The sequence below is a fragment of the Caloenas nicobarica genome, chromosome 19 (assembly GCF_036013445.1).
Source record: "Caloenas nicobarica isolate bCalNic1 chromosome 19, bCalNic1.hap1, whole genome shotgun sequence".
NCBI lineage: Eukaryota > Metazoa > Chordata > Aves > Columbiformes > Columbidae > Caloenas > Caloenas nicobarica.
Genome location: NC_088263.1, coordinates 5,470,224 through 5,485,303, shown reverse-complemented (window position 1 = coordinate 5,485,303; position 15,080 = coordinate 5,470,224). Strand labels below are relative to the sequence as shown.

General features: G+C 39.2%; 1 protein-coding gene across 1 annotated transcript in view; it reads left to right on the top strand.

Moving 5' to 3' along the window:
* Nucleotides 1-14,827, top strand: part of CDK5RAP2 (CDK5 regulatory subunit associated protein 2) — a 75,725-nt gene extending 60,898 nt beyond the window's left edge. The window contains exons 30-39 of the mRNA XM_065648579.1: nucleotides 1,482-1,598; nucleotides 1,812-2,001; nucleotides 2,217-2,338; nucleotides 3,726-3,974; nucleotides 5,599-5,664; nucleotides 5,791-6,050; nucleotides 8,303-8,449; nucleotides 9,913-10,051; nucleotides 13,295-13,341; nucleotides 14,198-14,827. Coding sequence (XP_065504651.1) covers nucleotides 1,482-1,598; nucleotides 1,812-2,001; nucleotides 2,217-2,338; nucleotides 3,726-3,974; nucleotides 5,599-5,664; nucleotides 5,791-6,050; nucleotides 8,303-8,449; nucleotides 9,913-10,051; nucleotides 13,295-13,341; nucleotides 14,198-14,257 — 1,397 coding nt within the window. The 3' untranslated portion in view covers nucleotides 14,258-14,827. The remainder of the gene's footprint in view (nucleotides 1-1,481; nucleotides 1,599-1,811; nucleotides 2,002-2,216; nucleotides 2,339-3,725; nucleotides 3,975-5,598; nucleotides 5,665-5,790; nucleotides 6,051-8,302; nucleotides 8,450-9,912; nucleotides 10,052-13,294; nucleotides 13,342-14,197) is intronic.
* The last annotated feature ends 253 nt before the right edge of the window (nucleotides 14,828-15,080 follow it).

The window sequence follows — 15,080 nt, the reverse complement described above, 5'->3', positions numbered from 1 at the left end:
TCAAGATGAGACCATCAAGCCTTGCCACTTCAAGTTGAATTGCTTTGTTAAAATCTGAAAGGAAAAAGCCTTTTGAGTTCACCTAGCTACCTCAGCTCTTTAACATATAGATAGTAAAATGCCATTAATGCCAGGTTTCTAGAGCCTTTGAGTCTTTCAGTAACGACAAGAGGTGCATATCATGGCACACTACATCCCAGTTAGGTAGTGGGTAAAAGCTTCAATCGGGATTACAATAAAATGAGATTACTCAGAGGAAGTGCAGCACATCAAATTGAATTGAACTGCCAGAGCTGAAAGGCATCCTCCTCGTACATTCTGCTAATTTTTTTGCCAGCTGGTAATTTCTCTATTAACCAAATAGTTGACACTCATGTAGTTATCTTGAGCTTTAAAGCGTAAGAGATACTGGGATAACCAATCAACTGAAAAATAGTTTTAATAGTAATGTTAATTCCAGTGGGTCCTGAAGTGTTTTACTGACTATAAGCAAGTTATAAAGGGCAATAACAATCATTCGACTCGCATTTCAGAAGCAGCCACCTTGAGAATGGAATGTGGCACTTTTCAGGCTGTAACATTACACATCACTGTGGGATGAGTAGCATAAATACACTATATTATGAGGATTACCTAGGCTGGAATTTGACTGACTGGATACAAACACTTCTAGTCATACGACTAGTGCAATAAAATCCTCCGAGTAGGATTCATCACCTGAAAGTTTCTAAAAATTAGAGGACTGGAAAAAGGCACTGGAGAGACATACGTCTGTTGGCAGGGAGGTGAGCGGGGGAACATCGGATGTGTCGCTCTCTGGAGCTGCTTCTTTCTCCCTGTGACTGTTGATGGTTGATCAACACTGGCTCAGTTATGTAAATCTTAGATACACGAATTTAAGAGGGATGAATCTTCATCCCCGTGATCATAAACGGGTTCTCAGTTTGTAATCAGAAGCAAAGACGCCAGCCTTATGCTCTAGACTGGTGTATTAACAAATCTGCTACCAGACTCTTTACGTTACTTCCCACATTAACCACCGTGGATTAGTTGGTAGAATCCAGTGCTCCTATGCGGTGGTGTTATTAAAGACAACGGAGAATGAACAGAGCAAGACTGAAATATATGGTGAGCTTTCTTACAGCTTGTGTTATTTTCAGAGAAAAGCAATGTCACAAAATTCTCCTGCATTTTGTCCCGCTGGAGTATGAACTGATAGGTAAAGACTGCCAGGGATAATTTTGCAATTTTGGTAATGGTTGGCCAGCAATGAGAGGTACTTGCGAGGAAGGGCTTTGGATTACTTGGCATTAACTGGAGCTGCCTTTTAGTCTGTAGGGATAACCTTCAAAATACAGAGGGGAGAAATATCTTTCATAACATGTTTTTCTGCAATTTTGTAAATTGTTCTTGTCTGGAAAGTTTAATCTTTAATGACCTAGAGATGACTCATAAATCATCTTTTATGTATATATTTATAGGTTCTGCAAACATTTTTATCCATGGCTCAGAGCAGCATAATTCCCTGACTTCTGAAATACATTTCCTGAGGAAGCAAAATCAAGTTTTGAATGCAATGCTAGCAAAAGGATCCAGAGGTAAAAATGTACAATTGTACTTAACAGAAGCAGGCTGCAACTCTTTCCAGATCAGAAAACAATAAAATATTGGGAAAAATATTGAAATACTAAAATCCTAAAGCTCACAAGAGCAGCTCTTATTTTCTGACAGTCTCTGAAAGAGCCGGTTTTGTTAAAAAGCTTTAGTGGGCTGTGGGCATTGCAAATACCTCGTGCTTCTTCTCATTTCAGATAAACAAAAGGAAAACGAAAAGTTAAGAGAATCTCTTTCTAAAAAGAATGCAATCATTGAGCATCTTCAAGAGGATTATGAATGCATCAAGAAAGAAAACGAAAGGTTGCAAAAACAAATTGGCCAAAAGGATGATGAAACCAGATATCTGACATGTCAGATTTACAGCAGTCGTAATGAATTAAACAGGTATTGATTCTGTCCACATTTAGACATTCATTTAGAGAAGAAAATTGTCAATGTGACAAGCATGTGCTCAGCCATAGCAATTAACGTTAATGAGGTGCATAGATATATTCAAAAGGCAAGGGAGGAATTATGGAGGAAAGGGGAATGGATTTTAGATTTTGAAACAAAAGATAAGAATTTAACTTTTAACGTAGCCATTTATTGGGACTTAACAGGTTGCAGACAGAAATTAACGTCAAGCAACATCAGCTCTTTGAGAATGAGAAGTTACTGCAGTCACTCCGAACCGAGAGCAAGGTTTATGAAAAGTTGGAAGAGGCAAGAAGGAAGAGGACAGGTATAAATGCACCATTATTTCTACTCCCTGAGCCCTTGCAACCCTTCTCTCCCCAAATATCATCTTGTCAAAGGACAGTAGGGCTTGGGTCACCGTTTCTTTGTGTCTACGTGTGTCAACCATGCAAAGTAGAACTGACAACTTGATGATAAAAAGCTGCTTTTCACTTAGGAGCGTAACTGCAAGGCTGAGATGTGTGATGCGTTCCGACTAGGCACACCTAAGTTTCCTTTATCTGTTTAGCTAAGCTAAAAACAAATACTGAAGATTCAGTGGCTCAGGCTGGATAAGCTTTACTGAGATCTTAGATATATACTTGTTGTCTAAATAGATGCTGCTGCATCCTCACAGGTAGCACTTTACTCAGGTAGCTTGTGCTTTCTCTGGTCTGAATATGAGGGTGGTGTCTCCTCCTCAGGGCTGGGGAGAAGCCCTGGCACTGATTTCTGAACAAGACCTTTAATAATGTCCTGTCTGCTTTTCTGTCCCCAAAGGTGACGGGTAGGAATGAGACTTACCTGAGCTCTTTCTACCCCTTTTAAAGAAGCTATACCACCTCACAGCTGTTGGTAAGGTTAGGTTAAAAAAGCGAAATGCTGTTCCTTGCTGCATACTCGTTACAGGATCCAGTAAATTTCCCATTGGGAGTTCTTGTAAAAGTTGATATTTCTTCCTGCTACTTTACATAATACGCCCTGCCGTCACAGTGTCCCATGCCCAGCTACGGCCAAGAGCCCTGTTGGCATAACGCTTCATGCCAAAGTTGGCTCAGGGGTGGAAGGAGGTGTCTTTGCAGAACTGGTCACGTAATTAGAGAGCAGCAGCTGAGCCCCTTCCCACTGTCAGGAGAACAGTTTGATTTCATTGTGAAAGAATACATGGCATTATTTATGGACTGACCTCCTTCTCTGAAAAGATGAACGCAGCCCTTGCGTTTTTCAGGTTCAGATTTGTTCCTCTGGTTGCCAGGTGATCACTATTTTCTTTTTTCTTCTGTGTACAACATGAAACTCCCAATTCTACTCCATCCTGCCTCCGCACTCCGAGATTACCCATTCCTTGTTCTTTCCCCAGACTGTGCATTAATGCACTTCACATTTTGTAAATCCGCTTCATTCTCTTTTTATTATATTATTTCTGCTTTTGGCAGGAGACTTGTTAGCTTTTATGGTCAAAGTGAAAAATATTTTTCGGCTCTTTAAATCTTTTGAGGGTAGAAGCAATTAAGACAGGCTTTTTTGTCAAACCATTATCTTAATGCTGTTTGTAGTTAATTCTAAATATTGAGGATAAAGCTGGCTATAATTCACTTGCTCAGCATTCTGATAATGGCTAATATAATTTTAATTGTTAAAGATGTTAAGTGTTTCTTTTGAAATTGTCTCAGATCCCAGATGTGATGCGTCAGAAGAATTCCGAAAAGATCAGAATAATCCACTTGACTTACATGAACTATTGACTGAAATACAGAGTTTACGAGTGCAGCTCGAAAGAAGCATAGAGACAAACAAGTCTTTGCATGAAAAATTAGAGGAACAGCTTTCGAAAGAGAAGAGAGAGGAAGTGGGATCAGTGTCAGCCGTGAATATCGACTATCTTGTCAAACAAGAATCTCGGCATTATGCAGGAATGAATGGTACTGTACCATACGTGCTTTTGTTATACTGTAGAACATGTGCCTTGTGCTTTAAAGATGCTCTTAAAGTCTCAGACAACGTCAACTGTGTGTTTGGGAGCTGCCCACCAGCCTTTTCAATCCTGTTCCTGTTAGTGCTATTAGTGCATGGGGAGGTGAAATGCGCCCTGCGCTGTCTTACCACTTCCAGCTGTCACCTCCTTTTCATTCAAGAAAAGCATTTGCAGACAGTCTCTGGGACGGAAGGATGCCTACAGTAAATTGCCATCAATTTTGCTTAGCTGGGGGTTCTTTTTTTAATGCAGGGCTCTATGGCATTCGCTAAGGGTAAGCATGTATTACTCAAGAATGATCAATAAGTGCACTAAATGGTCGTTGTATAAATCAGTTGTCCCCTTTTTGCCCTTCAGGAATGTTTTACCTTTATTTCAATCACTGTTAAGTGATACTATTTTAGCAAATTTGCGGAAAAGTAGTGTTCGCACTCAGGGTTAGATTATTGTCCCAATACAGATGTATGTGGGACACTGAGGGCACAAGAATATCCTTTCTTGCTGCTAACACACTGCATAGTAACAGCTTTCCATACGTACAGCATATAGCCTCCTACTGCCCGCACATTGTGTTATGGGAGCCAATAATAATGGGCTTTTTGGGTCGATGCACTTCACCTGAACATGCCAACCTATATCTTACGTGCCACACAGGGCAGGCAGCACCACCAAGCAGAGGATGGGTGTGAGAACTTGTGAGACACAACAGGGTCTTTTACCACCTTACTGCTTTTGTGGGTCCATCATGTCCAATCAGAATCACACTTCACATGAAATACAAGAATAAGCTTAACTCTACCCTATTCTGTACAAGTCAGAAAGATGCAGAATGTAGCAAATAACACTTAGGGGTTGTTACCATTCTCTGTGTGCTTTATACTTGAGCACTGAATTACAGGCATATGCTCCGCGTGGGGATGGTTCCCAGTCATGATCAAGTGGGTGTGGAACAGCTCTTGTGGGAAACCTGGACCACCAGTATCCCCAAATTGCATTTGTTCCGGCTTAGTTTGTAGATAGAATCCTGGATGTTGCTTTTGACCTGCATCAGGTGGAAAACGGTGAATTGAATTATAATAGCTTGGTTTGCTATGGACCAGAAAGACTCCTGGGGATGTCAACAGCTGAACTTCTGAACTTGTTTGTTTTCTACATGTACTGTGATTAATCTTTACTCATTGCTTGGGCAATTTGGAAGGTCTGAAGGAGGAGGATGTAGGTGTGATCTTAAGTATGGTATAGCTGTGGAGAGCATCATACCTTTTTGTGGAGTGAATGGGAAGCTTACATTTGTTGATTAAAACATCTTCATCAGGATGTGTTGGAGATTTTCTGACTATGACTTGATTTTGGGAGATACCTAGAACTTTGCACAGATGCTAAAAAGATTAATGTAGGTAAATACTGGAAGATACATCACATGATACTAGAAAATTAGTTGTGTTTCCTGCTTCCTAAGTCCACGTGCAGCATCAGCAAAAAAAAAAGGAACGGAAGTAAAGCTAGGAAGTTTTTTTAATGCATGTTAACTTCTACTGATATGCTCTTCCTTGTCCTGTTTTTATAAACAGAAAATCTTTGCAAGTGCCCTGCTACTGGCAGAAACATTTCTGAGCTGCAGAAACACGCAAAAACAGGTACATTCCGAAGTATCTTAAACATGCCTATTACCAGTATCCCAGCCTTGCTGGTTAAGAGAAATCTGTGTCAATTAGTTCTCTATGTAAGAATGAAAAAAATTAAACACTTTTTTTCTGTCTCAGGTACGCACCCAGCTTCTAAAGATGATGTAGACAGCACTTCACACTGCAGCAGCACCTCGTCGTCCAGCACGGCCTGTACCCCCCGCCTGGTGCCCGGACATCGGATGTGGGCGGACAAAAACGGGCGCCACGTCCTTGGCTTGATCGAGGATTATAACGCTCTGCGGAAACAGATCTCAGAAGGGCAACAGGTTTTAGGAGAAATGGAGATTTCTTTAAGAAAGGTCACTGGTACGAAACTGCCGGAGTCTGGGATAAAGGTAAACAGTGAAAGCTGTTAGAGGATGGTGAATTTTACCTAGAGGTGCAAAATGTATAGGTTACAAAAGCAAAGAAGGGGGTTAATGGTGCAGCAGGCACCATTAACTGAATAACTGTCAGGACACCTCAACCTTGGCAGTCCAAGTCTCATCTAGATGAGGGCACCTATTTGTGATTCTGGGTTAATGAGGCTATGGATAAATTAGTTAATTCTGATCCTTTAATAAGCAATCTTGCTTTTACGTGCAACTTGAAATGAGGTGAAACTATTTGCTTTTACTATGGAAATTGGTGATTGTTACACTGGAAACGATAAAAAAGCCAAACAAAAACAACAACAAAAAACCGCAAACATAAAACTCTAAAATGCTTTAGAAAGGGCTTAAACTAGAGGTACGTATCAGTAACATAAGGATAAAAATAATTAAGATTTCTTGTAATGAAGGTGTTGGATAAACCCAGGGAATATGAGACAGTTAAAAGAAATCTGATATACAGCAGATAAAGTTCCCCACTTACTTGTATTCCGCCCTTCAGTAACACCAGGTGATAACAGTACCTTAATGATTGATGTATGCTAATGAAGGTTGGTTCACATTAGGGAAGCTTTTTAATATTTTTCCACTTCCTGGTATCAATTGAACACTTTAGCAACATCAGTAGCTAGTCTAGAAACTTGCATATCTCATTAATGATCAAATGTCTTCTAAGACATAGTGTATCATCCTTTCTGCATCGTGTGCGACACAGTGATATCAAGTTATGGTGCTTTTGCTGCACTCTTAAACACAGTAATTCTTAAACCAATAAAATGTTTGCCTTGTATTGAATAATGTCAATCCTTTTCCTCTAGAATCTGGAGAACAGCTAGTGTTTACTTAGGCTAATTTTTTCTTATTTAATATACAGTTAATAATAGCATAGTTGAGGTGGATTAAATAAGACAAATCTATCTACAAGCTTCAACGAAAGAGAAGGAACAATCTGTACATGTCTGTGGCAGCTAATAAGGAACTAAGAAACTTAAACCGCAACAGGAAAGGCTTGGATTGGGCATTTAAAACATCATACTGGAGTAAAAATACTGAAACACTGGCATGATGGAGGCTGCTCAAAAATTACACTTAATGCTTTCCTGCCTTGGAGTGGGAAAGTAAACTAGGTGACTAATGAAGGTCCTTTTCACCCCTATGATTTTAAGATAATATAAATGTTGTAAAAAAACATGCTCACTGCTCTTCGAAAACCAGAAGGTATTAACCGCATGGATAAATTTGTGCTACTTATTTTTCTAGTTATAATTAGTAAAGCTATTGAAGATGCAGTCTTCAACAATTCTGAAATGTTTTTTGCGCTATCACGTGTGCTCACACAGTCAGATGATGTCTGAATGACACTTGAGACTCTCTGAAGTATCATATATTTTCAAATGGCCTAGTTAAGATACTGATAACGACAGAAAAAGTAATCTCTCCATAAGTTTTTAACTTGTTTTGTTGGTGTAAAGATAAAAGCAGCAAGTTTCCTAATCTGCAGTTTCCTATCAAGCTTTACATCACTGAAGTTTCCAACTACTTAGCAAATGGGGTAATTTATGTGACGGGAGGATTCCAGTTAGCTAACAATGCTAAAAAAAGAATTTAAATTATGTGCTGCATGGGGCAGGAGCTGTGAACTCTATTTTTCATTACCCTTCCCCTTCTGTATCACCATTGCTTTGGTAATTCATCTGCTCCCCTTCCATTCTTTCCCTCCTTTATTTCACATCTATGCAATTTCTTCAATTTGCTTTTCTCATGTGTCAGCAGAGGAAAACACTTTATGTGTGTCCTGATAGTTATTTTAGCATTAAATGGAACAGTTTAAAGGGTCTGCTAAGGAAGAAACATCTATATTGCTTAAATTGATGTCTATAATCATTTGACTTTCAAATAGCATGACACAAAATGCAAATGGAAAAAGAAGAGAGTTGCCAACTGTTACCATGTGGCCTATCAGATCTAGTAAATACAATCTATTATTAATCATGGCTATTGATTAGGATAAATCCTCTCCCTTCCTGAAATTCTCAGATAGTGCATAATTCAGCAGTCTTTGTAAACGAACAAATTAGCTTTTGTGGCACACAATAGCCGGGTACATCATCTTAAATATGAAATCATACCAACTGGATTGAAACCATTAATTAAGATTTACATTTTCCTAATGTTTGAAGCATAAAATATAACATGTCTCTGATCCTATGATCCAGGTACCGGACCAGACGTCACCGCACAGCTTTTCTGCAAATATTCACACAGTACAGCAAATTTTAGAAGAGGCTGCACGTTTACTGAAGCTTCTCTGGAGAGTGTCCCTGCCCCTGAAAGCTGGACCTGGTACTGCTCATGGCACTCAGGTACTACTATTTTTCATTTTGGGTTTTTTGGTTAACCATTGTAATGTGTCAGGGAAAATGCAGCAGTTAGGAACATGTCATTTGGGAAAATCTTTTGAAAATCTTGAACCTGGGATGCCCCGTGTCTGGACACGTGGATTTATTCAGTTCTCATCACTGCAGGTTAAGGCTGAATGTGTCCTGATCATATTGTAAACCAGGGTGTTTATTTACAAAATACTTTATATTAAAGATGTAATCTGTAACCCTGTTATGTGATAGTCACGAATCCTAGACAGGTGGCAAGTGTTCCATTTCAACAAGAAAAGGTTTGGACTCCCTGTTATAGAACCAAATTCAATTTGATTATGTATATACTAGTAACAACAGAACTTCAGCAACTTTGATGTAATCTGAGCTATATTTTTATTTTATATTTTTGGTGCCTAAGCTGTAAAATAGGATTTTTTTTAAAGTATCACGAAACCCCAAGACAAGTTTTATAACATTTTAACTAAAAAGGACTGTGCTATGCAAATGAATGGAAGTAGACTGAATGAGGAATGAATTATCTGTACTGTCATGGTACCGACACTCAGTAATGAAACTGTTTCAAGCTCTGGCTTTAAAATAAATCTAAAGTGTTTTCACCAAGGTTTTTGTATGTGTTTCCTAAGGGAGGCTGGAAAACAAAATGAAACTTTAGGAAAATAAACATTTTAGATATAATTGTAATAACATTTTTGTTGGTATTTTCTAGCATCCTTAGATGTGCAAAATCACAAAAGCAGTAAGAATAAACGGCGCTGTCTCATACATTTCGCTGATGTTTGAGCTCCTATTTGGGATGTCTTGACAAATGTGCATACTTCCACTTTTTTACCCTTGTGTGTATATTCTATAGAGACAGCTGTATGTTTGCCTGGATCGCAGTATCTGAACAAATCACAGGTCTTTCAGTGTATGTGTGATGCATCTAATGCTTTACTGTAATATATTCGATCTAAACCACCTTCGTCTGGATCACTCTGTGTGTGGGACCCAAAATCCCAGGACTGCACCTAATTAGAGTCTAATTGCGTCTTTTCTGGAGTTTGTTACCCAACATTCTGAGATCTTAAGGACATTAGATTTCTTCTGATGTCTTAAATGCAGAGTATGAAAGAACATCTCTTGAAGCTTGATTCTAAAAGATACTGAGCATTCCCTGCCTTCTCTTCAGCCCCACAGGAGCTGTGAGTAATCTGTTCTTCTGAAGAGCTAAATGCTAGGGGCAAATTCCAGAAGACAGTATTATTTAACAAGTGGCACAACAAGAAAAATGGATAAGCTTCAGTTTGCATGAGGATGGGAATGTGAAAGGACATTTTAAATTGTTCATACTCTGAAGAAGCTTGAGGGCTCTTGTACAAAGTATTTAGCAATTAACAATGCACAAAGTAGTTTTATACAATGCCTTAATGTGTTTTCTTCTTGCAATTTAGGATGAAGGAATGAAAGCAGAAATATTGAGATTACGTAAGAAACTGTCCGAGCAAGAGAAGAAGTTACACAGCACAGTGAAACGCTTGCACTCCACCAACCAGCTGAAGGAAAACATGGAGAAAGTCATCATTGACCAGTGTAAGTGTATGCTTCAGTACTGGTGCTTTTTTAATTTTTATAGTCCGTGGCTACCTCTAAAATTGCAAAACCAACAAAATAGGTACAGGCACCCATTCTTTTGCAGTTGCCTTGGCTGGTGTTTTCTTGTGCACACTCAGTTCGTGACAAACAATTAATGAGGTTCAGCCTGTACAGAACTGATGGAAAGAAGTTGCTCAGCTACAAAAGGCTTTGTAGAATATCATGAAAAGCAGTTCAGTTTTACACAGCCCACTGATAATGTGTCACTCTACACAGCTGCCACTAATTGCCAGTAATTACTTGAGTTATTCCATTTCACATAGTGCCATTCTCCACGTTTTCTACCCTACAACAGTTCCTGGCAGAGGCAAAGTTGCTGGTGCTGTAGACCATCCCAGCCAAAGTGTTTGGCATTGCCCTCAGAATTGTGATTTTTGCCTCAGTCTTGATAACAGTGGAATTGGGATTGTAGATTTTCTGTCTGTTTTGTGCATCACACCAGAGAGCTGAGCACTGGGAAAAGCCAAAGCAGCAGGAAAAGAGATTTCTCAATGCTCCACACCAGACCGAGAAGTGCCAGAGAACAGAAGGCTCAGAACAAGTGAAACAAAAGCTTACTATGAGTCATTTTTTAAAGAAAAATTAAGACATGCTGTGAAATGATATTTTACCCTTAGCAGCCATATCGAGCAAATTATGCGGAAACATGAAAACAAGTGGGACATGGGATATATTGTAGCTGTGTTAAGCCAGGTGTCTGTTTTAAGAGATTAATCTCTTCTGCTTTAGAGTTTAATCACTCATCAGAAGAGATTTGAATGCAGGTAACCTCTACCTTCATGCTATGGCAATATGTGTATTGCAGGAGGAGGATTTCATTTTCTTCTTAAAAAAACCCAACTATCTTTACCTTCTCTTAAGAGGTGTGGGACTAAATGACTCATTATTCTATGCTAGAATGGCACTTGCGTTGTCAGTAATTCATCTAGACTATAAAATGTTACACATCACACAAAGTTATGAAAATGGCCATAATACTGTAAGTTACTCAAGTCATTTAAATGCAATATGGAGGAATAAATGTTATATTGCTCCATAGCCTGTAATTTTTATATCTAAGGTACATGTGTCTTCTGTGCCTGCAGATTATTTTTATCCAAAATTATGTTTTGTTCAGATTTTAAAGTTAAATAGTTCCATTTAGGGTTGTCATATAGAAAATCAAAGCCATTCTATTGTGTCTGTCCAAATAATATCCCTGGGGTAGATTTACTGGTTTCGTTTGGTCATTTCCTAGTTCCAGTGACATCTCAGACAGACATACAGGGTAATTTCAGTAGGGCTGGCCACAGTATAAATCAGCAGAGATTTTTTTTTTACCCTTATGGCCAAAATGTCATCCCTATGGCCACCTACCCACCCACACTTTCAAAAAGAAAACTGTAGCATCTCCCCTTGATTTTTCTCACTCCTTTTCAGGGCATTCAGCCTCAGCTGAACCAGGTCCTAACAAAACAAAGCTGCATTTCCTGAAATCTCCTTAATGCAAAGCACTGCCTGGGTAGCAGCAGCTCTGCTGTTAGTGCCGCATCCTCTAAATTCTCTTCATGTACTGAATTTAATATTTTTGATTTAGAAAAATCTAGTTTGCCAGGTGAAATGAATTTACTAGCAGAGTTCTTTATGAGCGGAGAGCACTGAGCTGCACAGAAAGACCTGGATACGATTTTCTATAAGTTTCATTCATTATGGGCATTACAGATGTCAAGTTACCTTTGCCTTAAAGAGCAATTTCAGAAATGTTGTTAAATTGCATCTGTACACAAACTCCTGACCAAGCATACAACAAAACCAGTGGATCATATGAAGCTGTTGGATTTTGTTAGGATGCTTACACTTGTTTTTTTGGTATTTCTTCCTTTCTCCTTTTGCTAGTAAGAAAGCAAAGGCACAGCAGCAGGTGACCTCCTCTGCCTTCATTCTCCAAACACTGTTAGCTGGCCACTCCGCTGAGGATATTCCGGTTCCTTCCGTTATTTAGTTGAGCATTCGTAAATACATTTAGAGGCAGAGACTGAAACGTTCTTGTGGCTCAGAGTCTTCTGTGTGCTTTCTCTGGCGAGAGAACTCATTGCTTATAAACCTCAGCTGAACCTCTGAACATGTAACAATGCAGTGCCAAATTGCAGTAATCTGCCAAGGGTGTAATTATCGCATGACAGCTATACCCTTGGAGTTGTTGGGTTCTCATTATTGTAATGAAAAATCTTTATTATGGCTAAATTGTTTATTTTTTTGAGACTGGAATGTTAAATTGATGCTTCTGAATGGTATTTTTCAGCAGTTACGGAGCTGACACAGATTAGAGAATCACATATTTAACCTGACATTTCTAAATATCGGTTTTCTTTAGAAGCATCCACTCCTCCGTACGCAGGTCTTGCGCTGTCCCCACAGAGAGAGACGAGCTGGATGAACAGAGAAAACTTGGAACCTTTCAGAGCAAGCCCTGACGTGATTTCCCCCAAGCAAATACAGCTTGTCTTGTCCTTGAACTGCTGGAGGATCTGGCCAATTTGTTTGCCATCTGGCCTCTTCCCAGCCCATTGTCCCCCATTAACCTCTCCACGGCACAATTTTTCTCCCCCTCCTGCTAACAGTCTCCCCAAATTGTAGTAAGATCATGTACCATCTCACCTTGAAATGAACAGAAAGTCTGTCTTTTGATGACTTAGATCAAGGGAACCTGGTCATGGGTATCGCAGGGCGCTGTTGAGATCGGTGCTGGTCAATGTGGTGATGAGCTGTGTGTGTTTTCAAAGTTTTTCTACCATACCAAGAATTATAAATGTTAAAACTCTTCCCTGATATTTAGATTTGAAAAGCAGATTATGTGCTAGACAGAACATAGGAACTGGCATTTAGGAGTGGCACGGCTTCAAACCTGAGCAACTCCTGCTCTGCCCAAACTCTGCTTGTACAGCATCACCCAATTTGGGGTTGTTTCACGTGGTTTCTGTACACCAGGCTGAGCTTCTGAGCAGGACTTAGGGTTGAGGAACAGCGCTGGAGTTTGGTAAGAAAGCTGAAGCGGTGGTAAGGGCTGCGGGTCATTGCCTGGGTGCTGCCCATCATGCAGACCCGAGTTCAGACATTATTTCATATTTAGTCTCAGGACTTGAATACAGAGAATATAGAAAGACTGTGCAATATTCTTTTTATTCTGCCCTTTCTTTCCAGTGGTTTTAACTCACGATGTCTTGAAGAAGGCTAGAGGAAACCTGGAAGTAAGTAACATTTGTGTTTGCACTTACTTCCTTGGTATATATTCATTAGAAAGATTCATTGCTGTGTCAGTAGTATTTTGCAGAATTAGTCCGATTTGCTTTAGGTTTGCCACCTAATCAAGTCCGGGTGACAGCAAGTTACTATGATAAATATTCTACAATATTTGAAGTTTCAATTAGAGTTTTATGACTGACCACGTAAAGAGCTAAACCCACTCCTTTCTGATGCTTTCCCTAGATTAATACTCATGTCCATCATCATCTTCCAGCAGTTTATTTTCAGCAGACCACAGTCTGGTGACTTGTCTACTGAATAAGTTCACAAAAGGCACCCTTATTTAACACCTGTGTATGTGTTAATAACACCCAACAGGAAAAGCTTTTGCAAACAGCTATTTGCTAATGCGATGTAATAAATTAGTTTGAGTGTTTAAGTAATCGCTGTTCAGCTTTGATTTCTCCCAGAAGGTTCAGACTTTACTCCCAGAAGGATGTAACACACTTCTTGACTCCTAAATCCCAACCTTCTCCTCACACCACTCCACTCTGACTGTACATTTCCCAGACCCTCCTTAAATTTCCTTAAAAAAACCCCTTTTCTGTGAATCTTCTCCCTCCTTTCACCAGCAAAACCTTGAACACCTCCCTATGCAGCTGCTGTGCTACCTGAGTTAAAGTGATGACATTAAAAAGTCTTTCTGCTTACAGAAGTCTTATCACTTTAATTTGAAGACCTGCTGAACACAGAAGCTCCTATTTGCAGATGCTTTTGCAGCATTAATGGCTCAGGGGTAGGGACAAATTGCGTGTGTTTGAAGTACTGTAGAACAGTAATAATTACTGCTTTTCTATCCAGGTCCCAGCAGCTGAGAATCAAAAATCACCTACCTATACCAGCAAAAAAAGGATTCTCTGAAGGAGAAAGTTCTGCTGATAAAAACCAGTCCTGTGGTGGTTGTTTGCTTCTTTATGCCTTACTATTTATTGATGTAAAAATGTTTGTTCAGCTCTTTTAATGGAATCAGCCTTTGACCAAAAAAAAAGACAAAAGAGAAATCTTTTGGTAAATAACTTATTTAACATTTTCTGTAATGTAAAAGATGGTTTTTAATATTTATTACAGAAGCAAGGTACTGGAGGTATTGAAGAAAAATCCAGATTTTTTTTTTTAAGTTGCCTCATTTGAAATTTTATATTTGTATCTGTCATGTTACAAAAATATTTGTTGTTATAGTCAAACAGGTCCTGAAATAATCAAGAATGTGATCCACCTCCCAAATTGTTTATCTACTGCTAAATGAATGTAGGTTAAAAAAAAAAATTCTGCCAGCTGTCATTGAACATTTCTCATATTGCTATAAAACAAGATTTTAAAGCATTTTAAACATACCTGGAAGGTTCTTCTGGAAGCTGCCTGATGCTGAGCTTTCTCTTTGCCCTGTTAGAAACTGAGACTGATGTTATGTCTGAAAATATTACTTAGAATCAGGCAATTAAAATGAAGAATAATTGCAAATGTGTTTGTGGTATTTTGTTTGAAACATCAGACCTTGAGCACCTATTGAACAAAGCAGCCACATTACAATGTTGGTTTCCTGAGTTCGGCTAAAATTAAGCCAATCCTTACCGGCCGTGTATGGGCTGGGGAAGCCCTTGTCCTGGAAAGTCAAAAACCATTTTGCTGTTGGCAAAACACGAATGTCACCCGTGTCCCAGACCTGTACTGAGCAGACAGAAGG